We start from the raw sequence: 23,998 nt of genomic DNA on the forward strand, positions 1-23,998 counted from the left end.
GCATGGGCGGCATGGGCGGCATGGGCGGCATGGGCGGCATGGGCGGCATGGGTGGCATGGGTGGCATGGGTGGTCTCGATGGCATGGATTTTTCGAAGATGGGACTTGACGAAGACATGGAGGATGATGAGGACGCCGAGATGCCCGAGCTTGAGATCTAAATGAATTGAGACCTAAACTGTCGCTTGCTGTTCGAAATTAGAACCTACCTATGAGGGATGCATACCCATAAAAGCGGATCTGCGCTTCAGTTCAGTGTAATTGATCTCCGCGGGACACTTTCAGCCTACTTATCAGACGGAAGTGAGTCGCGCGAATTCAAAAATAGATTGATGCTGGAGGATTTATCGCTATACTGGCCTTTGTGGCCTTGGACTGTGAAAGATTGGCTTGACGTAGGCTTCGACCAGGCGCTCAGCGAGACCGCCAGCTCTATGATGGAGTCGGTGGCTTTGGCGTACCGTACGGCATGCAGTCTCTCGGCATCGTTGCTGGGTCTGATACGTGTACTGCTTTTGCTTGGGCAGTCGCTGTGGCCGGCTGTTCGGCCGATGGTACTGTCCGCCTATGACGAGTTCACCTCTCTAACATGGAAGGAGCAGATCATCTGCTTAGCCGTTATGCTCGCTACTTCCCTTTGGGTTGCGCTCCAACGATCGGGGTTCTTTGAATGTATTCGTGTGAAGCTAACTCGGTTCAAGACTGTATCTGTCTACTACTTTTCCTTGGCCTCCAAGTACGCCTTCAGTATCGTTGTGGTTTTTTTTCCCCTGAAGTGGATTCTTCGCAGAGAGCGTTTGGCCCGGCTACTATCTTTCTCCATCCTCACCTGGACCGTATTGGCCTCCGCTCATGCCAGTATTGACTGGGCACACTTCCTACACGACGGCAAGTCCCCCCGCAGCGCGAGGCGAAAAAGCCGGAGTGTACGCAGGTGGTTGGACTTCTGGTTGGTGGTGCATATGGGCGGTGCTATCTTCACTGTCGTCGGATGTGTCATTAATACTGCTCTGAGAAAGCAGGTCGTGCCCCCCTTATGGCTAGGTGCCTCGTTAGTTCACCCCTGCAGCATGCCGACAGACATTCCGGGTGTGGTGGGTGTTATGTGCCGGAGTCTCTTCTGGCTTGTCAGCTCTACGTCCGAGGTCTACTACATCGTGGCAGCAACCGCCGCATTACATCATCATCACCACGAAGTACTGATTCCGTGGAGAAACCGGTTGGTTAGGCTGGTAGACGATGCCATATTCGCTTTGGTTGGCGTACGCTGGCTGGTCACTGCCGGTGAGAAGCAGCCTGCGTGGCTCGAGTGGATTCGCGCCCTGGCCGCTCATACCAAGACCTTCCTTCCCGACCGCGTGGCTGTAATCCTCGAGGTCATTGGGCACACGCCCCAACTCTTCTGCGTACTGCTGCCTGGCGTTTTACTGCGAGTCGTGAGTCCTGTTGTGCGCCTCGTCTACCCAATTATTACCTCCGTGAGAGCCACACAACAACGTCACTACGCCACTGTTGGGTGCTGGCTGCGATACTTCTTTCTGTTGCCCCTGCTGGACATCGGTTGGACCCGTCTAGCTACTTCGGTTGTGGGGCGGCTCATGCCCAGTGCCCACCGCCTCGCCTACGTGTTGATCGTCACTCTACAGATCTTCTCGTTGTCACCCACCCTCCTTGGGCCGCTGCACGGGGTCGTGTGCAGCATAACGGTCCCCTCCGTGGAGATGAACGGAGAGGGCGTCGACACACCTACGGGTTCTGACAAGGACGTCGCTAAGTCTGGGACCCAGCGAGGCGCGCCGCAGACTCGACGTCAACGCAGTGGTCGTTGTCTGTAGTGCTAACTGTTCCTTACGGAATTTATACGATGCGTATCTTTTGATGCGTATCTTTTGACGACTTTTTTCCGGTGGAAACGTATCTTTTCGTTGGTGTTCTTAATCCACATTTGATGCGTGTGAGCAGTGACGGATTAAACTCTCGTCCCGAATGCTGGTTCAAATCCCTGCTGCTTTCCACTCAGGCACACATGAGTTATGGGCAGGTGGTAGAACTGGCGGAGAGTGAGGGATCGCGGAACGAGTCCGTCGTGCTGCTGGGGAAGCCTCGTGAAGCTCCCTTTCTGTTCTCTGCCACTATTCTGCACCCAGTGCACGAGGATTCCATTCAGCTGAGTTTGCTGGACTCTTCGTTGCCTGTAGGTCTGGCGTTGAGTCGGCACTACAACGGCAAGTCTGGCCAGTTAATTCTGGGAAGCAACGTGCTGGAATCCGACTTACCAAAGATTGATGAGGCTGGCGACACAGTCTCCTTGGAGGCACTACCGAATGGCAACGTAATTCTGGCAGTCAACGACCAAGTGGTCAGAGAATTCGAGAGGAAGCCGGGTACTCTCTGGCGCCCTGTGATACAGATGAGAGTGCCATCAAAGGTGTTGACACGATTGCACGATGTGCGGCGGAGACCCAAGTACAAAGATCAGTTCACATTAACAGAGGTGGTGGATCCTTCCGGACAAACATTTGACGCACGGGACTTGGATGTGACGCTAGGATGCACACGCGACCCCGAAGGCCGTTGGAGGTTCGTAGTGACGGCCGTGAATGAGCTGGCCTTCTCAGTCGGAAAGACCCGCAACAACACTGTGACAAAGTCCACTCGACCTGTGTCTCCGAACTTCCAGGCGCTTGAGACGGCGCTGCAGCGGATTCTTGAGCGTGTCACGGACGTCCAGACGGTGTGTAAGGGAAACAATGCGGTGATGGCTTCGGCGAACTGCTTTCTGGTATTCGAGAAGTATAAGCGGCATAAGCGCCGGCAGTTGTGAGGGCAACGAACTACGTCCTCGAACCGTTTTCCTGAACGTCCATGAGTTTGGTCTGCCGTAGTAGCGCCTTCTTCGGCTCCTTCTTCTTGGATTTTGGCGGCTTTGTAACACGAGGCTTAGCCGGCCGTTTTCGCTTGTTACGCGACGCCAGTGTCGCCAACGCCTTTCGCAAGTCGGCCTCAGAGAGCGTCGTGGACGGCGCGCCGAACACCAGCGAGTAGTCCGATAAGTGCTCTGTGACGAACAGCAAAGTTTCCGGCTCCGCTGGGTCCGGTGAGAGCACTCTCCTGTCGTCGGAAGCCCGGTGCTTCAGGTAACACGCGGCGAGGCTGGCCAAGTTGATGAGGCCTACGTGTCCTCCGGTGGAGCAGAACGGGATTGGGTGCGTGCCTGAGGCGGCTGCAGGGCTGGCTGGATGATAGAACGGAGAGGAGTACGCGTGCACGCGTCCTGCAGGTTGAAGGCCTCGCATCTGGTAAATCGCGCCTTGAGTTGTGGGTGTGCCCTCCAGGAAAACATAAGGATCTTGGACCGCGGTCTCTTCGGTCGCACTGTCTGTCAGGTCAATGACCTGGGGAGAGAAGCTTTGCATCCCTGAGAAAGTGCCATATGAGGCGCCGGACGACAGCATTGGCGTGAACCATTGCACCTTGGGACTAGACTCGATTGCATTATCCGTGTTCGGAGTCGGCTCTGACTTCGTCACAGCCTGTACGACGCCGTAGAAACAGAACTTCGAGAGAATCTCGGAGGTGACTGCGAGGCAAACCTTCTGCAGCTCCTGAATCAGGTACGGCTTCATCGTGTCTGCCACGACGCCACTGGCCGGGATTTCGGTGTATCTTGTCATCCGTGAGTGCCACAAAACCTCGTTCGCCAGGGACAGCATCCGTTGGTCCACGAGAAGCAACGATATCCGGTGGTACGGATGCGCTTTTATCAAAACTCTGCCATCAGCACTCGAAGACGTCGTCACTACGGGCGGAAGACTTCGAACCAACCGCCCTATGAGGCTGACGAGCGAGGCATAGACGTGATGCGCAAGCAGATACTCCAATGCTGGCGAGGTGTTTAGGTCCTGCTTTGCATCTGGATGGTAGACGTGATCTTGAATCTGTCCCGTCTTCAGTCCTTCAGCCAGTGACTTGACGTTCTGACACTGGAGGTTCAGAATGTCCAGGCAAACGCGGAAGCTCCCATGCATCAGTTCCGACTTGGCACCTACAGGGCAGACCAGCGGTGCGTAGCCCCAGCCCCCTCCTACAGGCAGAGTGTCTCGCCACTCCTTGAAATGTTCAACTGATAGGTGTGTCGTGTCCGTCAACGTGGGGAACCGAAGCCTCGTAGGGTCTGGCCAGTTCAAGCAGCTAAACAGTGTACTAGACAGAGAGAGCTCTGCTAAGCACAGGGCAGTCTGACAAATGCGCACCTTTGTGAGCAGCTGTCGTCTGCGCCATCCAACGTTGCCTGCGTCATATCCCGCCTTAGGACTCACATAGTGACCCGTGGCTCGCATCGCTATGGTCGAAGGGCAGCGTGTAGCCGGCGTGGTTGACCACGAAGCGTTTGATTCGAGCTGTCAGGGAGGTCTCAGACAAGTGAGTCGACCCGGGTAGACAACTGACGAGTCGGGCATCTGGGGTCAGCGGAGCGCCCTTCAGCTCGTCCACGGCAGTACGCAAGAGCAGGAGCCGTCGTAGAGTCCCGTACCTCACTAACGCAATAGACGCGTTCGACTGGTCAGGATTGTGCTTCTGGAGGCTCAAGAGCCGGTCGACAAGGCTAGTTTCCGTTTTGCATAGCAGGTTGACCAGCTCGCTAACGTTCCCAGCCATCGCCTTCCCTGAAGAAGCCAGAGAGGACGCGCTTTTACGGTAGTGGGAGAAATCCGACCTCTGAGTGTCGTGTAGTCGGCTGACCACGTACAACAGCCCAAGCGGGACCCAGTTTCTGGCTGGCCCCGTCTCCAAAGGAGATGTCTGAGGCACAGGTGACTTCTCAGGAGTTTCGAACGGGGTGAGGCCTTCTCCACAGTCCACATGCGGCTGAGCCTGGAAGATCAACAGCAGAGCCACCAAGATAATTGTCAGCTGAGACTCCACATGTCTCTGCACCTTGTATCCACTGCGGGAGTACTGATGACTGCCCGGAAACACCTCAAACAAGGATTCATGGTCCTGCATCAGAGCGAACCCCAGAGACTGAAGGTCCAACAGAGCCTTGTTCGTGAGCACAAAGTGTGCCAAGCACTGTACCGGGTCGCCAGCTGGAGGAACCGCGTGGCTTACAGAAGACGTCAAGGGCAGCCACTTCCCAAAAGGGTCTAGAGGGGACTTCGAGTCGGATGCAGCAGTCAGATTGATGACCAGGGACATTGCCTGACACGCCAAGGACAAGTCCTGTCCTTGCAAGAAATGACCGACCTTGTTATGGTCAGACTGCCCCAGCAGCTCCAGAGTCAGCCCTACCTCGGACCAATGGTGGAAGAGCGAGGCCATGACGTCCACGATGAACTCTAGGAGGCTCAACACTCCTGCGTTGAGCGCCGTCACAAGGAGTTCGGACCAGTCGCCATCAAGTGTAACTCCACAGTTGGTGTTGAGGCCTTCGAACGCCTCCAGTATTTGGGTTGCCGAATGCGCTACGCACCGCATTACGGCTGCAGAGGCGCCTTCCTCCGGCAGCACAACCACGGAGGCGAGGTCTAGCCGGCCTTCCCCCTTGAAGAATGCGCATCCCAATTCTCCGACGCGTGCTACATAGCTGATCAAGGAGAATAGCATGTCACTTGGCTGAGTCTGAATCTCTGCTATGCGCAGGTGCAAGAGAGCCAGGTCCGTCCGGGCCGACACCAGACACACACCGAGGTCCTGGGGGGCTGCGAAGGATGAAGGCGAACATATATTATCTGCCTACTGATTTGAGGGTAAAACTGCGTCGTGTCAGCCACAAGTCGGTCAGTGAAACCGTCGTGAGGTCCGTTGACAACTCGGTCCAGCGCCAAGCATTCCAGCCCGACGACAGCGACGGTCTGCGCGTAGCTGCGCGTCAGCGCGAAGGGTAAGGGGTGTGACTTAACCCTCACCGCCGGAGAAGGCCGCGCCTCCGTGAGAAGGCACTGCTGGGAGCTCAAGCTCGTAATCCAGTAATCCTCAACGCACCACCGGTCGTCCACGAAGTACAAAGCGTCGATCAAGCACTGAGACATGTGGCCCAATCGCACCAATGATGGCGGCATACAAGAGTCCAGGTCCGCATACAGCGCGAAAAGCGATCTGATTTCGGACACGGTCGATGCCAGCCGACGACCTGGCTTGGAGGCGTTGGGGTGAAAGGCGTCGCGCGGCTCGACTGGAGCCTCCATATGGTCGTAGCGCCAGGTCGTCTGCGGCTGTACGAACTGTCGGAATATGGCTGCTACAGACGCTGGAACCACTGGACACCCGAACTGAGACCAGCCAGCGAATAGAAGCGCCGCCCACGGAGTCGTGGACTCTCGGCCCTCGAACAAGCACTGAGTAAGTTGATGTAGGAACACCTCTGATCTGAACGGTACCTCACGGACAGGCATGGCCGGCACGTCCACTTCGAAGACCTCAAGATCCAAGTTGCGCCCTTTGGCAGCCCTGCGAGCCAGTCTCAACGGGAACCGCGCTGTATACGGCTCCACATCAATGCCGATGTCACCAGATTCATCGACGGAATCGGTGCAGACATGAAACAGAGCGTAAGGGAGTAGCGAAGCCAAGCTTCCACTCTTGGAGTTAAAATCGCGCTCGATGCTCGCAAATACAGGCTGAACCCACTGCTCATCAAAGCTGGCCAGAGCTCTGTCCTTAGGGCGCTTCAAAGCACGATTGTTGAACATTCTGGAGCCCTGCTCTAGAAGGCTCACCGTAGGGGCGAGCATACGACTCAGTACGCTAGTGGACTTCGGAAGCTCCAGAGAGGACAACACCTCTTGCGCGCCCACGTTGAAGAGGTCGTGGTGCCAAACGAACCACCCTGACATCTTTAAGGTGGTGTCGTCGTAGATCCATTTGTCAGCTAGGAAGGCCCTCGCGACGAGACTGAGGGCATCCCAGGTTAGCTTCACTGAGGGCTTAGGTAAGCTCTCCGCGACCGCGAAGAGAGTGACGCCGAAGATATCTCGCAGGAGCACCGTGATAACGTCCATCGCGTACTCAACGCAGGCGGCGCTCAAGCCGCTAACCGCGTCGGTCTCGCCCTTCTGGGGACGGCGAGAGAAGAGAGGCGTCATTAGAGCGGATGCATCAGACTCGGCAGGTAGCCAAACTAGCGCCCCGAGCCTCTCTGACAGCTCGGAGGTCTCGCGTATCGCGCGGTGAATGAGCGGCAGCGGGCGCGAGAGAAGGAGGCATCTCCAAACCGTGTGGACAACGGAAAGGGATCGGACGTCGAATGAGGGCTTCCACTCGGCTCGAGTAAGATCTGGGAAATGGGTTTCGAGCGGTGCCGGAATCGGAAGGAATGCTTGCCACGCATCGACGAGAATATGAAAGAATGGAGGTTGGAATGGCACGGTTACTTCGGAAGTCTTTTTCACCTTGGGTGCCTGCAGACCCGCATCTAGCTCAAGGACGCAGCTGGCCAGCTCAAAATACGACTCCAGGTACCTGAAGGGAGCCAAATTGTCGATGGAGGCCTCCACGTGACCATGAACGACCAGCAGCGGATGAGCGCCTTTTCGCGGGTCCAGCAACAGAGGGAGGGTGGCTATCCTTAGCAGCGCGCATATCGCCAGTCGCACCGCCGTCACCAAACCCATGGAAGACAACGCAGCAAACTGCAGTGACGACTTGGGTACGTGCTGTACAAATGTGGGTCCGGAGCTCTCCGGAGTCGCGGGTCGGTCGTGGCTCGCGACTGTTCGGTCGGCTGCTGAGGGCTGCACTCGGGATTCGTTTTCAATGAACAGGCCTAGCAGCAGAAAGGTGATGTCCAGGGGGTGGAGAAGACCAATTCCCACCCCAGATGCCGGCGTGATGGGTACATCTTCTGTAGCGTAGTGCAGGAGACTCGGAGCGTCGGAAGTGCCAAAGGAGGCAAGGTCGTGGAAGGTTGGGGCAGAAGAGAAAGTTAGCAGCGACGCAGCAGGAATGGCTTCCACGAGTTCTGCTTGGGTGAAGGACTCTGCCTCTTGGTGGTTCCAAAACTGAGGGTACTCGGCGGGAAGGCAAAGACTTCTAACTACGGCGGACATTTCTGGACGGTCATCCCAGCAGAGTTTACCCCGCAATGTAGCGTCAGCAGATATAACATCCAGTACCGCCATGAAAGCTACGAGAAGCCTTTGGAGCGCCAACGGATTCAAACCCCAACGATACTCCAAGGAGGACTTCCAGCTCTGAGCCAACTCGCTGGGAACCTCACGGCAAGTCCAAACGACAACCGCTAGCAGGTCATTCACCAGCGAGAACAGCGGCTGCAGCAGAGGCCGGCACCGAGGCCCAAGACCCCGCTCCTGCGTCGAGACCAGTCCCGCGGCCGCCATCTCGATTACCTTGAGAACCGTACACATAGCACGGTCAGACAGAACTGCCACAGATCCTTCGTCCTGCGTGGATGTAGAGTGCCTCAACTCTTGACGAAAATCCTCGAAGACGCGAGAGAAGAATTCCATAGACCTGCTGCTGTCGGTGTCGAAGGAGCAGGACAGAGACAGAATCGACAGATCTGACTGGTCACCTCCCAGTAGCTTAGCTAGGTCGTAGACTCGGTTTCTAGGGAGCACTGACTTCAGTTCGATCAAGCGGAGTTGTAGACGCGTACCCTCATCCGCGACAGACTGTGAAACCAGTAGAGGGGTGAGCGTAGGAGACACCTGAGGCTCCAGGTCCTCGACGCTCTCTCCTCTGGCCCGCAAAGTCTCACAGAGCTCCTCAAGTTCCTTTTTTAGCGCCGCCTTTGAGGGATAGCTCTCAGGCATGGGTATAGTGTTGCCCTCGGCGGATCCCATCAGAACGATTGCCCCTGCAAGGGTTCTGAGCGCTTCGGAAGGCGGGTCGTCTCCGCGAGTCCAGACGGTGAGGAGCATGTAGACGCAGTGGACGTAGATTACAGTTGAATTGGCGGCCATGCGCTGCTTGGACAGCTTCAGAAGGTTAAAAAGCTCACGGATTTCCACCGAGTCCCCCACAGACAGACCGTAGAACAACCCGTAGGCCACCAAGTGGACGAAAAGGACGATGCCATTCGCCTCCCTAGGAGAAACCTGACGACCGAAGCAGGAAAGGGCTGCTGCCGCCAGGCTACCCTCAGGGCGGAGCAATCGCAGCATGCGATTCACGGAGTGTAGAACATTGAGGGGCATCCGTTGGGGTGCAGCGGCCGAAGACGGCGAAGTGGCAGCGCTGCCACACACGAGTTCCACGGCGAGGACGTGGTGGCTCACGCTGAGTATGAACGCCTTGACGAGGGACATTAAGGCCAGCTCCTCCTCGGCGCACAAGTACTGGAGGACAGATCGTGCGATGTCACAACCCAGCGACTTGGATGAGGTTTCTGGCGTCTCGCCAGAAGATAAGGGCGACGAGGCCACTGACTCGCTGCGGATAGCAGCCCAGACGCTAACTACGGGCATGCTAAACAGCGCGTCGTCAAAGTCAAGGTGTTGGCAGAGAAACCCTCTGAAGACCTCTGAAAATGCAAGCCCTTCATTAGACTCCGCGGGCTTCTGTGCCTGGTTTAGGCAGCGGCGACTCACACGCCTATGTGTCGTCGCTGGCCTTGGCCGCTTTCGGCTGGGTGGAGGTCTGCGTCACAATCGGAAGGCGACCTCACTCATGAGTCCATCTGACGGCGACAGGACACATAGGGTCGAGTCCGGGTGCAGATCCTACAGCAGCACAGACAAGGTCAGCCAGCTCGTCCAGAGTGAAAGAGCTCGAGTCGGGAATCGGCAGCGTCAAATTGACCACTCTCTGGCTGATGGGACTCGAGCGATAGCTAGCCACTCGATCTGCCAGCCGCAGCGGCGCCAGAGCGCTTGCAGCGCGAAGTAGCTCCTGTGGCCCCTGTGACGTGGGTCTGTTGATGGCTCCCAGCTGTGGTAACCACTTCAAGAGTCGAGAAGTGGGCAGAAGATCGCCAAGACGGCGCAGGTGGATTTCGGCGGGAAGCCACGCGCCTCTGAGGATCTGCAGCTGAATTAGAGCGGTAAGGACGGCCGCGATGCATGGCAGCTGCAAGATTCGCTTTCCGCCGGACGCTCGGAGTACGCACTCAGATTCCAGCTTTGAGGAGTCACTGCCAACCAGCCCCTCCCCGCAAATAATCGCCACATCCACGACCCAAAGGAGAGTGGTAATCCTCCCGCAGAATGCCTCAACGACAGTCGAAGACGCCGATCCCGTCCGGTGAGGGCTCTCGCGAGTCAAAGAGGCTACAGCCCGCAGCACAAGCCATTGCAGCGGAAGTCTCTGACTAGCGTCGCAGGTATTCAACGCCGCAATAAGAAGTAGTGTTGAATCGCAGACGTGCCCTCTGCGCTCCTGCAGCAGAGCTTCTGTTGTTAGTAGGCGATGTCGATGAGGTGCCAGCAACGGACTCGCCATGAAGTCACGAACTGATCTCCACCGCTGTTTCTCCATCAATACCGACAGCGACGATGTACCTGGAGGACAATTCTCATCCGACACGCCAGATCCATCCAATACCAGGGATCGTGTGTTTGTTGCCTCGTCCGTGTCGGAGCTGGCAAGCATGGTATTGCAATATTAATTTCAGCTGTGCGTGTGAGTGTTGTGTTGATGTCGGTGCTGACATGGTGAAATTTCCGTCAAAAAACGAGAAATGGAGGAAGACGACGCTCTGGAGATCCCGCTGCCAGGAGAGTACTTCCCACCTACAGCGGCTGACCCCAAAAAGCAAGAGCAGCTCAACGAGGACAAGGCATCCATCCTGCAGAGATGTCGGCAGTTCTGTGGCTGGAACTCCGCAAGTTTTCCAGGGTCCCAGCCGGTCTCCCTGTCACGGGGAAACCTGGAGGATATGGCCCTACACCCGTACGTAGCCTGCGAGAAGACCGACGGAGTGCGCTTTTTGCTGATCGCAGTGTCAGGCATGGTCTTCCTCGTGGACCGCAAGGAGGAGCTGCAGCTAGTGCGATATCATATGCCCAAAGACTCAGACCTGAACGCCCCTCAGCAATGGACTATCCTAGATGGAGAGTTGGTAAAGGACACCTATGTTGACGAGGGGAAGAAAAACATTCGGGTGCGATTTCTGATATACGATGCTGTAACCATCAACAGAGACCGCAGCATTGGAAAGTTACCACTAACAGAGCGGCTAAAAGCTGTCTATAGGCAGGTCATCCTACCAAGATTACGCTGGGAGGAGCTGCATCCTAAAGTGGTTGCCACAGAGAAGGCCGGCAACCATTACCTCGAAATCTACCTGAAGGACTTCTTCGAAATATGGGATGTGGCTGCCATCCACAATTTTTCAAACCGGCTGCCCCACCTTTCGGACGGCATCATCTTTACGCCGGTGAAGTGCCCGTATACGCCTGGAACCTGCCGAAAGCTGCTGAAGTGGAAACCGCCCCGACTGAACACGGTGGATTTCAAGAGCAGCATCGTAAAGCTGCAAACTCCCAATGCTGACGGCTCGCCCCGTTACCTGGTGCAGCTGCTTGTCGGGATGCGCGGGGTTCCACATGCGACGGACCTCTGGTTAGCGCCCTTTGGGGACAAGTACAAGGATCTAATGACGCTGCACCAGCGGTCTCTGGTCGATCGTACAGCCACCAAGGTCGTCGACGGCACGATTTGGGAGTGTTTCTGGAGTCCTGAATCGAAGACCCCCAAGGTTCGCAAATTAGCCGACAACCGATTCGACTGGGACGAGGCTACAGACGGATGGGCTGACGAGGGCTGGCTTGCCGAGCGCATTCGATCAGACAAGCACACTCCGAACGATGTTCGCGTTGTGGGGAAGGTCAAGCAGTCAATCGTGGATGGCATCTGCTTCGAGGACCTCATGGAGGCGTTTGAGCGATTTCAGCGGCAAGGACTGAAATCCGTGGCTTCCCGGTGCTACATGCCTTCCTATTATAAGTAAGCAGTATCTATGAATCATTCGCCGCTATTCGTTTCAGAGAAGTCGGATCCGAAGTCGCGAAATCCACCGCGTTGCAGTGTCCTTCTGAAGATGATGACGAAGAGGAACCAGAGCCGAAACGACAAAAGAACGATGCCGTGGCGACCGTCGTGTGACTTGTGCCAACATTGACAATCCTATCCGGGTTTACTGGACTCCGCAATCGCGAATCTAAAAATACCTCGAATGATGCACCACGACGAAACCGCAGCACTTCTACCCGCGGCTCACCAGTCATGTGGGGGACTGGGGCCCTTAACACTCAGCGAAGCGCGACAACTGTTGCGTACGGCTCATTCGGATATTTCCTCTTCTGACCAGCATGCTACTGGCAATGTTTTTCTACATCGCCTATTTTACAGTGGGTTCATAGGGGCCTTCAGACAGTTTCATCTCCTGCACTTCCTCAACCTGCCTCGGACGGACTCCCGCTTCTACTGGGGTCTCTTTCAAACCATTAGCTACAATGCGCTGTTCTGCTTGTTCTTCATCAGCCTAATACTTTGCTGGCTCGTACACCCTGGAAGAATACCTGACTCTGCACCTTGGATATGGCCCCCACTCGACAAGGAGACGCAGAGTCAGCTGCCGTTACGGTTGGAAACGAAGGCACAATCGGAGAACCGCTACTGCGTGATTTGCCAGCGCTGGAAGCCTGACCGGGCGCACCACTGTAGAGCCTGCGGAGTGTGCGTGCTCAAAATGGACCATCACTGCCCATGGGTCAACAACTGCGTAGGTTTTCGGAATTACAAGTACTTCTATCTCTGCGTATGGTACGCCCAGTGGGGCTTGTCATTCCAATGTGCTACGTCGATTGAATCGCTGCTACGCCTGCTTAAGGATACGCAGTCGCAGTTCATCTCCGTCTTTGCCGCCTATTGCAACGTCTGTCTGGCTGGCTTGGGCGCCTTTCTTCTGGGAATACTTCTGTGCTTCCACTCGTTGTGGGTGCATATTAGTCGCATGATACAGTCTGATTAGCCGGAACTCCACAACGATCGAGTGGTGCGAAATGACGCTGCGGAAGCAAAACCAGCTGCCAAACTATAATCTGGGCGTATGCAGGAACTGGAAGGACACTTTGGGACCCAACCTACTAGTATGGGTCATACCTTGGAACTTCAATAGGGGTACTGGGCTGAGCTACGAGACGACGCAAGCAGAGGTAGAAGAGCCTGTGTCGTGAAATCGCGATTATAAACTCGATGTCCCGGCGGCGTGCTGACGACCCCAACCGAAAAGACGCCCTAGGACGCACGTACACTGATCGTGTGGTGGAGGAGGTGGGCAAGCTACAGAACCTGCACCACCCCAAGGCGCGACACAAGGAGAAAGCCTCTGTACTTCGGCGGTTCGAGGCGGATGCCGACTGGGCCGCGAGTACCGTGAAACTAACGCAATCACTCAACGGCGCGAGACCCAAGGACGCCATTGAATCGCTGAAGCAGAACCCAGTGCACACCCTCCCCAAGCTGTCGAAAGTGTACTCGTCGCTGTGGGGGAGTAAGAGGCGCTCTGCTGGATTCTTTGATGACGTAATGGAGTGTCTGAAGATGGACCTGGCTGACCTTGAAAGTTCGTTGCCCGATGATCAGGAGTTGCAGCCCGACTCCAAGACTCGCTATGCCGGATGGCACGCTTCCGGAATCAAGAGCACGTCAAGACGTCACAACGACTCTTCAGTTATTCTAAAGAACCTGAACGAGGGCGGATTGACCAATCCCAAAACGAAGATGCCGTTCTGGCGGGAGCTCAATCCTGATACCGAAGTTTACACAGACAGTGAGGGTGAGTCTGATGCCCAGTTTCCGCCACATATCGGATCACTTAGGAAAACTTTACGTCAACTTAAACGATCGGAGCAGGCTCGGCTGTTACACCTGCGGTCTGTGAAAGTCTTCGACGATACACTGGATATGGAGGCAGTGGCAGGCGACAACATAGGGATGATGGATACCGGTTTTCACACGAAGCGGCAGGCTAAGGACCACCGGAGGCAGCAGCTACGGGCTCAGTGGGATTTGTCGGGTAGGTACGGCGCATGGCGAGGCGCGTGGCAGATGAGCTGCCACAACTCGAAACACCCAAAAAAGTTCGCCAATGTCTACCGGCAGGCTGATTTCGAGTTGTTGCAGCTAGAGGGTAGTCTTCCACCCGCGAAAACGTCGCTGGTGCTGAATCTGCTCAAAAAACACGCCCTGATGCGGCCCGAGTCCAATATTAACGAGGGGATTCCACAGTTTCTGCAGGACCCGGAGCACACGTGGATCCGCGATCACTCGGTCCATGAGTGGTTCGCACCCAAGAGAATTGACGGGGGCATCGAGGCTGTTTTCGCGGTAGAAACCCTTCCTCCGGGTCAGAAAATTTACCTCAGCCATCTGGACCAGGTCTGGGGTCGACCCTTTGGGCAGGCCTACAGTGCCACCCGCTTTCCGTTGGAGTTCATGACCCTGCTTAAGAAATCCTCTCAGGAGGCTCTCTGTGGCCTGCATGCGGTTAAGGCCGCGAAGCCCCGACGACAGGCAGACGGAAGCCTCCAGACCCAGATCCTTGAGGAGAGGTGAGGCTCTCAAGAGACACCCACTCAGAACTGCGCATATCAAAGAGACCAAGTCCGAGACCAAGGTATCTGTAGGGTCGACGCGTGACTTGGGGTCAACCTGGGGTGCACCTCTCGAGCAGTTGAAGGAGGAGGACAGTGACGAGGAGGAAGACAAGAAGTGGGAATCCGTGGAGCTGGCAGTGAAAGAGCATCCCGAACGAGCCCAGTTCGAACAATTCGGCTTCGGATTGGACAGTTATCTGGTCCGAACAGGAGTAGTAGGCCGCTTCCGACCCAACTGGGACGAAAAGCGGCGGCGAAATCCGGGACTGGAGCTGCTGGCTGAGAACCATAATCGACCTCTACCCCCGTTCTACGCCAGCTCGGAAGACGATTCAACTCCGTTCATTCAGCCGCAGTCAAAGTTTCGTCAGTGTCTTCGGGGTGAATATCAGGTAGTCCCAGCCCCACAGTCAACGGTATGGCCGCGAAGCACATGCGAAGCCAGCGCTCCAACCAAATGTGAAGGAGATTACGTGGATCGAATAGCGGCCCGTTCCAGAGAAATGCAACCACAAAGTGACGCATGGCTAAGTCAGCACCGTAAACCACGGGTTCCTAAAATGAACCGCAATGCGGACGCCGACCCCTCCAGCAGCTTCCCTCTTGGCCTCCTGCTTAACACCACCACCTTCGGCGACCGGGAACTGCAGCTGGTTGGCGTCGATACCGTTGAGTTTATGCGACGGCATGGTCACCAGAAGCTGCTCGAGCAGGAACTTCAAGGGTTCAACCATGAGCTGCGGTGCCGCAAGGAGTTTGTCGTCGTGCTCGACGAGGCTGCTGGCCAGGCAGTGGTGGCTCCTCTGGGTAAGGTAGACCTCTACCTACAATCCTCGCCACAGGAAGTTGAACGGGATTTCTACTGGAAGCTCCTGTGGGAGAAGCTTCTCTCTGGTGGATTCGCCAAGGATCTCGAACTGAAAGCTTTGCGGTGCCAGGAATGGTCAAAGGTGGGAAGCTGGATGTGGCAAGAGGACCTCGACAATCTGAAGAAGATCTCAGACAAAATAGTCGAGTTGCACTCGTTCCGAGAACCAAAGTACATTCTCCCGAGAACACACACCGCAAGCGCAGCTCGCAAACTTGCCAAGGACGTGCATCCTGACCTGGACGTGACTCGACCTTGTCGCTCAGCGGACGTGTGGACGGAAAGCGAGTCCGACGGCGGCTCCGAGCTACACCTGTCGCTGAAGCACTACAAGAAGGCAAAAAAGGCTGCTACAGACCCCGTCGAGCCGGAACATTCCATTTACCTTCCCCAAGAGCCCACTAGCACCCACGCAGCGGATGTGGAGCGTGCTGTCGCTGCCCTGACGTCAGAGGCGGAGAGGCTCTTCGACCTGTTTGGCTACGCTCACTTCACCAGCACTATGAATGAGGGCGTGCCTGAATGGGCTTGGGCCTTCACAGGAAGCCCCTCGTCTAAGACCCGCCTACGACGCAGCATTCCGGGGCGCTACCGGCAGTATCTACCTCGGTACCTCGCAGACTACCTCCCCAGTTTCTTGCCACGAGTTACCAAGCAACGTCATGTTTTGATGACCAAGCAAAAGGAAGAGACGGAGTATCTGAAGTCGAAACAGAAGGTCTGATGCGTGAGAGACGCCATAATGGCTGTCACAGAAAACTTTGAAGCAGCCGCTATCTCCGCCGAGCTTGGCTCCGTTGTCGCCTTTGCGGAACCTGCCAACCAGGTAGAGGTATTGAATGTACAGCGCGGGCAAGCTCTGACATAGAATCGGTTTGGGTCGGTGCAGCCGAAAAACTCCTTGGCACGACCAGCTGCTCATTTTGATGTGCATTAATGTAGACCGTGATAATCAATGTCTGTCAAAAACATCAGCCCAGGTCACGTTGAAACTCACTAACCAGAGACAGAGTGCTCGCTACAGATGAGTCCACCTCGTACTCAGCCAAGGGTTGCACCGACGGACACAAAAGATGATCAACTAACGAGTCGTGCTCGGTAACAGTCAGCGGAGGAAGTATGGAGTTGTTGAAACACGACGGTAGCGCCGTGTCAGCTCTGATGGTGTAGAATTCCTCGAGATTTTTTCTGGCAGCCCATACGAATTTCCGCAACGTCCGGTAGGGCGACGTCAGGAGCACTGGCCGGCCCTTTGTGTCCAGCGTCAGCCCTTCAAACGACCTGACTGCATGACCCTCACACGCCAGCCCAGTGAGTGCTAGCTCGCAGACCCTCACTAATGTGAAGGGTGGATGGACCATGGCCCGAATCCGAGAACCCAACACCCAGAGGTCCTCGACTATGTTCTCTCTGGAAACGTCGGAAGGGCTACTATTGTGCAGCGTGAAGCTAGCAGCTGATGTGAAGATGGGGACGTCAGGGGCCAGTTCGGCCTGTAAAACGGTGGCTTCGAGCATGAACGCCAACGCGAACTTAAACAATCTCCAAGGAAACAGCAGCTTCCTCCGCCGCACCACGTCTACCAGGACGTACTGCAGATCCTGCCAGACAGGGAGTTCCTCCCACACGACGTCAGGGTCTACCGCCCACTTGCGACACATGACCTCGGTGAAGTGCGCGGACAGCGAGGTCTTGTGCAGTGCTGGTAGCCGAGCGGTATCAGAGCCTGGCTCAAAATGCTGTCGTAGACCGTCGAAGACGAAGAACTTGGAAGGCGTCTGAAGGATTTGCGCTCTGAACGAGGCAAGCGCGACGGCACGAGCGAAGTACTCGGTTTGCTGCGTGCTATCCAGATCTAGCAGGGATTCCGTAACTTCTGATTCGCTTTGATTGTCCTCTATCAGTCTGTCAAGAGTGTCATCGATGCCGGGGAAGACTCGTGGACTGAGCTCAGGAAGTCGTGACGCTGTGATGGGACGTACGGAGTCGAATAGGTGGTCTTGTAACGGAGTATTTGCAGTCATTGCGCAGAAATTCGATAAAAAGCAACAAAACAGACAAAGCTGCAGGGAGAAACCTCCGTAAAGAGAGAAATCCGTCGATTCAATAGCAACGTCGCAGCAAATTTCCACTTGTACATAGCACGCAAATAATGCTCACTCAGCTTCTCGGTCCACACCATTGCCCTTGGGGGCCTTGCGGAGTCGTCTGCGAACGACACGCCGGTAAACTGGTTTTGGAACGATTTCGTCCAGGATCAAGTTGAGGAAGCCCCAGGAGATCGATAAGATGTACTGCCACCACTGGATAGGCGTCACAGCGAATATGGTGTTAACTCCTGGGATGATGGTAAGTAAGAGCGTGGCCGTCGCGGACAAGGAGCACGCGAGGTGTATCCAGGGATTACGGTTGAATACGCTGTGAGCCCACGCCCATGACCGAACGCTGTACGCTCTGAACATTTCGGCGTACACTGCCGTCAGGAAGGACTGCGTGGTAGCCTTGAGAGACCCCTGCACGCTGACGTCTGAATGGCTGGGTCTGGGGCAAATGAGATGACAGGAGAATAGAGTAGACTTACGGGGTGGAAATAGGGAGGCACCAGCCCAGGCTGTCCTTCTTAGCGCATTTGAAGTAGTCAGGTTCGAATCCAAGTTCCGCCGGCGTCAACTTATCCTGATGGAAACCCTCTACAGCACCGAGCCACTGAACGTGGCTCCCAGAGTCGTCCAGGAAATCCACGCTAGTCACCCATCCGGCATAGCCGCTATGAACCCGGTATTCATTGATCTGGCAAAAGTATCTAACGTCATTGCCGTCGAAGGTGGATTGTAAACACGCTCCCTCAATGCCGCTCAAGAGCACGCTGCCAGTGCTAAGATACATAGCACTCATCAACGCCAGAATAACGCAAAGCGCCTCGAAGATGCAATGTGGTAGGATGCCGTAGAACCACCAGTCAGCTGTTACGATTGGCTCCTTCTTGGGCCTCGGAGGGATTAGCATGGACTCGGCGTCTTCAGGTTCGCGCGAGAGCGCCACCGCGGGGCATCCGTCACTCATCAGGTTTAGGAAAATGATCTGAAGAGCTTCCACTGGCATCTTCATGCCAACCACAATGCAAATGGTCAGATAGATGATCTCTCCAATGTTAGTCCCCAACAGGAAGGCGACGAATTTCTGGATGTTACTGTAGATCTTGCGGCCCTCCTCAATGGCTCGAACTATAGTGCAGAAGTTGTCGTCTAGGAGGACCATCTCGGAAGCGCCCTTCGCCACGTCAGTCCCGCTAATGCCCATAGCCACTCCTATGTCCGCCGCCTGCAAAGCAGGGGCATCGTTGACGCCGTCGCCTGTCATAGCTGATGTGTGCCCCTGTCGTTGTAGCGATTGTACGATGGCGATCTTGTCGTCAGGTTGAGCGCGCGCAAATACACACACGCGGTCAGTGACCTGATCGAATTCATCCTCAAGTATATGCATCTTGGTGGGGTCAGCCTCAAGGTGGAGCCGAGCGCACTCCATAGCGTGCGTGTCCGAAGTACCAGAAGGCGGAATAATGCCGATGTCCTTCGCTATAGCGGCGGCAGTGACCTTCTGATCCCCGGTGATCATAATCACGCGGATACCGGCCTTACGACAGTCATTAACGGCCTCCCTTACACCAGCCCTAGGGGGATCTACGGACCCCATTACTCCCAGTAGAGTCACTGCGCCCGACAAAAGCAGTTGGATCCTTTCGTCGCCGCTTTCGCAGGCTTGGAGTTTGCCCAAGTCGGTCTCGGTGAGGGGAACTATTGTAAAAAGTAGCACGCGGAGTGCTCCCTCAGCCAGATTGTCGTTCACTGCTTGCAAAGCGGCCTTATCCTTTTCACCGAAGCGACCCTCCCAATCAATCGTCACAGAGCAGCCTTCACATTCTTCTCTGTGCACAGTACGCTTGACATGTGGTAATACGAAGTCAGGTGCACCTTTGACGATTCCAACGTAGTCAAAGTTCGATCCCATGTAGATACCATCGAACTTGCCACTAGCGTTTAGCTTGTGGACGGAAGCCATCATCTTCCGACTGGAGTTGAAAGGTACCTCCAGAGCTGGGAATCGACTGTAGCTCTGGTGCAGGGCTCGCCCTCCGCTGCAGCAAGTGGACCAGCGAGCCTTCGCGGCAACCACAACGATGGCTCCCTCACTCATATTGCCCTTCGTGACCCAACGATTCGTGTCGGGGTCGCGTAGCAGCTGAGTCCCGTGGCTGTTCAGACCGCCGGCTAGACAGAGCCCTTGAACCTGAGCGCCCTCAGCGGTGGAAACAGATTCAGGTCTGGCATAGTCCGTGAGTACAGTATTAAACTTCTGAAACTCTTCGCGGTTGTACATGAGGTTCATCTGCTCCTTCTTGTCGTCAGTCAGGTCCTCCTTCACGAAGATTCCTCCGTTGGGATCAAACCCCTTGGTAGGCCATACCCCAAATCGATTGATCTTGCCTCCAGATTCAAACGTTGCAAGCTGCACCGCAGTCATTTTGCCCTCTGTTAGTGTACCGGTCTTGTCTGAGCATACGACACTGCAGCAGCCCAAGGTTTCCACGGCGGGTAGCTTACGGACGTTGGCGTTGTTCTGAACCATATCCTTGGCGCCGATGGAAAGACAAATCGTAACGACCATTGGAAGTCCTTCGGGAATCGCAGACACAGCGAAGGAGATGGCGATGAGGATGATGTTCATAATCGGATTGGCGTCGGGATGACTCGGGTCTTCGTACTTGGTGAGAATGGCCACGACGACGATCACTACCAAGACACAAATGGCCATGATTCCAATAAGACCGCCGAGTCGGTTGAGACCCTTTTGAAGGGGTGTCAATGACGATCCGCTGCTTGATGCGCTCTGCAGCTGAGCAGCGATGCGACCTACTTGACTGTCCATCCCCGTTGATACGACCAAGGCCTTGCCAGTACCGTTGGTGACGCTGGTTGAAGCGAAGCACATATTCGTGGCGAACGCAGCGTCCGGGTCTTTGGCGTTCAAAGTCTTAGTGCAATCCTCGGGTTCTCCTGTCAATAACGCTTCGTTGGCTTTCAGTTCCGCGGCCTCGATTACTCGGACATCTGCAGGAACACTGTCACCTGTCGCCAGAAAAACAACATCGCCTCGAACGATATCTACGGCAGGAATGTCCACTTCCTTGCCATCACGTAAGCAGAGACATGAGGGTGCCGCCATGGATGCGAGCTTGGCGAGAGCGTTGGATGCACTCTTTTCCATGTATGTGGCCAGGGTAGCATTGAGGAACACGATGATCAGGATGACAATGCCCTCGGCGTACTCTCCGAAGGACAAACTAACTATGGAGGCCACAAGGAGCAGGATAATCACAAAGGACTTGAACTGGTATAGAAATATTTTCCACGCTGGATCTGCTTTGGACGTGTCCAGTTGGTTCCGGCCGTAGAGTTCACGGTTCCTTTCCACCTGGGCCGTTGTAAGGCCTCGGGTCAAGTCGCTGTCGTAGTCCGCTGCTAGAGTGTATAGGTTCTTACAAGCCAGAACATTTTTGCCTTCGATTTCCCGCTCTACGGCATGCAAGGCCTTTTGGAAAGCTTCAGGGTCCTTGGCCTTGGCCAGCCGAATAGTGTCGTGCATGGACACGCATGACTTTGAAATACGCTCCAGAATTTCGAACTGCTGGTTCTGCGCGTAGGCCTCAGGTCCAAGCGCACGCCCCTCATAGTACGGGCCCGACCTCGGCGTCGTCTCAAGCTGGTGAGCTCGGTTGATGGCGGAAGGCCGAGTCGGTACCTCTAACTGGAAGGTATGAGTTTTCCTAGGGGGTCTAAGCCTACCTTCTGAAGCTCCGATTTGACAGCTGGAACAGCGAATCCAAGGCCGGACGTCCCAGTCTTGATTTCCATAAATACAAATGTGAATTTTGAAGTTGTGGAGGGGTGCCCCCGCTGACGCAGAAATCCGAAAGCCCTCGTGCGGCTTCCTACGGCCACGCCCACCCTCACAGATTTTCCCGAATTTTTTTCTGTGTCCGTCATCGCTGACGAAGAGGTGACGTGTCCTAATGCGCGATTTCGATTCGTCTTGCATCCGTTCCCTACAGTTCCCTATTTGCAGGGACATTCCCCGGACATTCGTCTTGCATTCCCCGTAGTTATTCTGTGAAATTCATACATGAACACTTTCACACCTGTGACAGATGCCATATTCATGAGTATACTTCTGCGGCGTCCGAATAGGACTGGTCGCAGCTTAGCAGTAGACCCACAGTGGGAGGTCCCGACGCTACAAGAGGTGAAGATGGGCCCATACATCCCGCGCCTGTCTGCGCCACAGCGCCCTCGCGAACAGGTTCCCGTAGGCCTCTACAACAACAGCTTCATCGTCCGCGTGCTCCTCTCTGCATGGGTGAACCTGTGCGGAGGAAACCTAACCTTCTTTCATCTGCGCCAAGTGGTACAACACCACAAGAGACTCAATGCCTTTCGGAATGCCCACGGTAAACATTGGCAACAAAAGCTCTTTGAGCGCATGGCACGCGGCAGCGAAGTCGATTAATGGAATGTGGGGCGCGATTGAATGATGCTATCCAATTCTATCAAATCAATTGACTATGATGAAGCCTATTACTGTCGTACTTAGCGCTATGAGCCTAGCTCACAAGGCTCACAAGTGTCGAGCTGGTGTATCCGGTGAAGCTGGACTTTGTGACCCAACCTGCGTTGGTGTCGACTGTCTGGAGGTCGTCGAGCGGGAGGTGCCGGCTGTGATGTGCAGCGCAGGGTTCGTGTACGACAGAGAGGAGGAGTGTTGCGTCATGGATGAGGAGAAGGAGGCTATGTACGTCTGTCCGGGAGGACGACCTTCAGACGGACACATGTGTGAGACGGTAAGCCTCCCTGTCAGCACTTGTGACGGGGAATTCGAGTTGGAGGACGGTGTCTGCGTCCGGGAAGGGAGGAACACCATGTCAGCTGAGTGCCCTGCTGGTACCATCATGGACGGCACGTCATGTGTGGAGAAGGTGCCAGTCCAGTTGGTTGCTGAATGCCCCTCCAACGGTTTCAAGCAGGACGAGCAGTGCTTTATCAACCAGCTGTTCTCTCACAGCTTCATTTGCCCCCCAGGGTGGAACATGGACTCCAACCGCTGTATTATGGAGGAACTGGTGGACTGCACTTCTCAGCATTTGCCCGAGGAAAATTGCGGCGAGCGTTGCTACGTCGATATGCAGTGCGAGGAGAACCAGTGCTTCGTCTCCAAAGACGTCGTGAAGGAACGGATCTCGAAGCGTAAGGGCAAGCGGTTCCTGTCCGCATCCCTTACAGGCACCGGTGTGTGCGAAGCTCAACCGTGCAAAGTTGTGAAGATGGTCCCCAAGCCGGAAAGCTCGACCTTGGAGTTGGTTTCTAAGACCTGTTTGAAGAGGACAGAGACGGATCCTGAGGTGTTCTGTGAGGGGCCGGCGGAAGCCGTCTTCAACGGGAAGGAGTGCTGCATGAACGTTCCTGTATCACCTGTTTACACGTGCCCCGTCAGCCAATTCGGGGCCACGGATGCTGACTGTTTCCAGTTGGTCCGGCGTGCACCGCAGTTCGTTTGCCCTGCCGGATTTGAGCGAAAGTGTCACGGACGGGGCAAGTCCTCTCAGTGCGAGTGTTCCTTCTCGGAACAGGTAGCACCTACTGCTTCGTGTCCTGTTGGTTCTGAGTTGCAGGATGAACGCTGCGTCTCCTACGAGGAACCCATTGCGTACTGCGCAGATCAGAGTAGCAGACTGGAGGGGTACTTCTGTGTGAAGACAATCCACGAACCAGTGCGGCTTCGCACTAGTGTAACGCTGGAATGCTTAGGCCAGCAATGTTTCGAGAAGCTCGCTGCTGAGCTGGCTCGCAAGAAGATGCTGCCGCAGGACGCTGCAGGTTCGGACGCTGAAACCTTCGAGTCTGAAGTCGAGGAAGAGGTCGAGGACGTCGAAATTGTCACCGCTAAGCGCGAGAAGAAGAGAGGACGTCGTTGTCGCACATGTCCCGCTCATCTGGAGACCGTTGAAGAACTTTGAATGGGATCTATGTGTTTTGTTAACTAGAGCTATTTTCTTTTACACACATGGTTGTTCTTGGAGTAAACGGATTCGGCAAAATTGGCTGCCTCGTATTCCGCGCTGCTCTGGAGAAGGGTGCCTGTGGCGGCCATCAACGATCCCTTTATGGACATCGCTTACGGAAAGTTCTAGGAGTCGTGTCACATGCTGACGGCAAGCTAGTCGTTAACGGCAAGTCCGTTGAGTTCTTTGCTGAGAAGGATGCTGCTTTTATTCCTTGGGCTACTGCTGGTGTTGAGTCTACTGGGGTGTTCACCACTCAGGAGAAGGCCGCTGCTCATCTAAAGGGAGGTGCCAAGAAGGTCATCATCTCTGCTCGACGCTCCTATGTTCGTCATGGGCGTCAACCATAAGACCTACGCTGGTCAGGATGTCATTTCCAACGCTTCGTGTACTACGAATTGCCTCGCTCCTCTCGTCAAGATTGTGAATGACAAGTTCGGCATAGTGGAGGCACTC

General features: G+C 55.3%; 11 protein-coding genes across 18 annotated transcripts; 8 read left to right on the plus strand and 3 right to left on the minus strand.

The window, feature by feature from the left end:
* KVP18_005136 (uncharacterized protein) lies at positions 1 to 161 on the plus strand (the record flags this gene model as incomplete). Its single annotated transcript, XM_067949502.1, has 1 exon — positions 1 to 161. A coding segment is annotated over one exon (161 nt), but the record flags the coding sequence as incomplete, so codon positions are not given.
* Positions 162 to 332: 171 nt separating this feature from the next.
* Positions 333 to 1,835, plus strand: KVP18_002920 (uncharacterized protein; the record flags this gene model as incomplete). The annotated part of the gene is made up of 1 exon (XM_067954232.1): positions 333 to 1,835. One exon carries the CDS (start codon positions 333 to 335, stop codon positions 1,833 to 1,835), a length of 1,503 nt encoding a protein of 500 aa, XP_067810563.1.
* Positions 1,836 to 1,948: 113 nt separating this feature from the next.
* KVP18_002923 (uncharacterized protein) lies at positions 1,949 to 2,824 on the plus strand (the record flags this gene model as incomplete). Of its 2 annotated transcripts, none has more annotated exons than XM_067954235.1 (1): positions 1,949 to 2,824. In XM_067954235.1, one exon carries the CDS (start codon positions 1,949 to 1,951, stop codon positions 2,822 to 2,824), a length of 876 nt encoding a protein of 291 aa, XP_067810566.1. The 2 variants fall into 2 exon arrangements, with proteins under 2 accessions (XP_067810566.1, XP_067810567.1); XM_067954236.1 differs by having other exon boundaries at positions 2,027 to 2,824.
* Positions 2,825 to 2,834: 10 nt separating this feature from the next.
* KVP18_002915 (uncharacterized protein) lies at positions 2,835 to 10,551 on the minus strand (the record flags this gene model as incomplete). 4 transcript variants are annotated; one of them, XM_067954222.1, is made up of 5 exons in its annotated part: positions 2,835 to 4,291; positions 4,320 to 5,702; positions 5,741 to 9,527; positions 9,552 to 9,600; positions 9,629 to 10,551. In XM_067954222.1, the coding sequence occupies 5 exons, from the start codon at positions 10,549 to 10,551 to the stop codon at positions 2,835 to 2,837; spliced, it is 7,599 nt and encodes a 2,532-aa protein (XP_067810553.1). The 4 variants fall into 4 exon arrangements, with proteins under 4 accessions (XP_067810553.1, XP_067810555.1, XP_067810552.1 ...); XM_067954221.1 differs by lacking the exons at positions 2,835 to 4,291; positions 9,552 to 9,600; positions 9,629 to 10,551 and having other exon boundaries at positions 4,309 to 5,702; positions 5,741 to 9,428; XM_067954224.1 differs by lacking the exons at positions 4,320 to 5,702; positions 5,741 to 9,527; positions 9,552 to 9,600; positions 9,629 to 10,551 and having other exon boundaries at positions 2,835 to 4,028.
* Positions 10,552 to 10,639: 88 nt separating this feature from the next.
* On the plus strand, positions 10,640 to 12,066 carry KVP18_002917 (uncharacterized protein; the record flags this gene model as incomplete). 2 transcript variants are annotated; one of them, XM_067954228.1, is made up of 2 exons in its annotated part: positions 10,640 to 11,907; positions 11,949 to 12,066. In XM_067954228.1, the coding sequence occupies 2 exons, from the start codon at positions 10,640 to 10,642 to the stop codon at positions 12,064 to 12,066; spliced, it is 1,386 nt and encodes a 461-aa protein (XP_067810559.1). The 2 variants fall into 2 exon arrangements, with proteins under 2 accessions (XP_067810559.1, XP_067810558.1); XM_067954227.1 differs by lacking the exon at positions 11,949 to 12,066 and having other exon boundaries at positions 10,640 to 11,911.
* Positions 12,067 to 12,136: 70 nt separating this feature from the next.
* Positions 12,137 to 12,934, plus strand: KVP18_002918 (uncharacterized protein; the record flags this gene model as incomplete). Of its 2 annotated transcripts, XM_067954230.1 has the most annotated exons (3): positions 12,137 to 12,188; positions 12,217 to 12,311; positions 12,338 to 12,934. In XM_067954230.1, 3 exons carry the CDS (start codon positions 12,137 to 12,139, stop codon positions 12,932 to 12,934), a joined length of 744 nt encoding a protein of 247 aa, XP_067810561.1. The 2 variants fall into 2 exon arrangements, with proteins under 2 accessions (XP_067810561.1, XP_067810560.1); XM_067954229.1 differs by having other exon boundaries at positions 12,137 to 12,934.
* Positions 12,935 to 13,158: 224 nt separating this feature from the next.
* On the plus strand, positions 13,159 to 16,153 carry KVP18_002919 (uncharacterized protein; the record flags this gene model as incomplete). Its single annotated transcript, XM_067954231.1, has 2 exons — positions 13,159 to 14,516; positions 14,545 to 16,153. 2 exons carry the CDS (start codon positions 13,159 to 13,161, stop codon positions 16,151 to 16,153), a joined length of 2,967 nt encoding a protein of 988 aa, XP_067810562.1.
* A 247-nt stretch (positions 16,154 to 16,400) lies between these two features.
* KVP18_002921 (uncharacterized protein) lies at positions 16,401 to 17,453 on the minus strand (the record flags this gene model as incomplete). Its single annotated transcript, XM_067954233.1, has 1 exon — positions 16,401 to 17,453. The coding sequence occupies one exon, from the start codon at positions 17,451 to 17,453 to the stop codon at positions 16,401 to 16,403; it is 1,053 nt and encodes a 350-aa protein (XP_067810564.1).
* A 132-nt stretch (positions 17,454 to 17,585) lies between these two features.
* KVP18_002916 (uncharacterized protein) lies at positions 17,586 to 21,341 on the minus strand (the record flags this gene model as incomplete). 2 transcript variants are annotated; one of them, XM_067954225.1, is made up of 3 exons in its annotated part: positions 17,586 to 17,970; positions 18,011 to 21,234; positions 21,273 to 21,341. In XM_067954225.1, 3 exons carry the CDS (start codon positions 21,339 to 21,341, stop codon positions 17,586 to 17,588), a joined length of 3,678 nt encoding a protein of 1,225 aa, XP_067810556.1. The 2 variants fall into 2 exon arrangements, with proteins under 2 accessions (XP_067810556.1, XP_067810557.1); XM_067954226.1 differs by lacking the exon at positions 21,273 to 21,341 and having other exon boundaries at positions 18,011 to 21,072.
* Positions 21,342 to 21,609: 268 nt separating this feature from the next.
* KVP18_002922 (uncharacterized protein) lies at positions 21,610 to 21,993 on the plus strand (the record flags this gene model as incomplete). Its single annotated transcript, XM_067954234.1, has 1 exon — positions 21,610 to 21,993. One exon carries the CDS (start codon positions 21,610 to 21,612, stop codon positions 21,991 to 21,993), a length of 384 nt encoding a protein of 127 aa, XP_067810565.1.
* A 55-nt stretch (positions 21,994 to 22,048) lies between these two features.
* KVP18_002914 (uncharacterized protein) lies at positions 22,049 to 23,497 on the plus strand (the record flags this gene model as incomplete). The annotated part of the gene is made up of 1 exon (XM_067954220.1): positions 22,049 to 23,497. The coding sequence occupies one exon, from the start codon at positions 22,049 to 22,051 to the stop codon at positions 23,495 to 23,497; it is 1,449 nt and encodes a 482-aa protein (XP_067810551.1).
* Positions 23,498 to 23,998: the final 501 nt, after the last annotated feature.

Source organism: the organism of the source record quoted next, assembly GCF_019968955.1.
Source record: "MAG: Porospora cf. gigantea A chromosome Unknown PgA_NODE_283_length_24014_cov_389.471, whole genome shotgun sequence".
Taxonomy (NCBI): domain Eukaryota; phylum Apicomplexa; class Conoidasida; order Eugregarinorida; family Porosporidae; genus Porospora; species Porospora cf. gigantea A.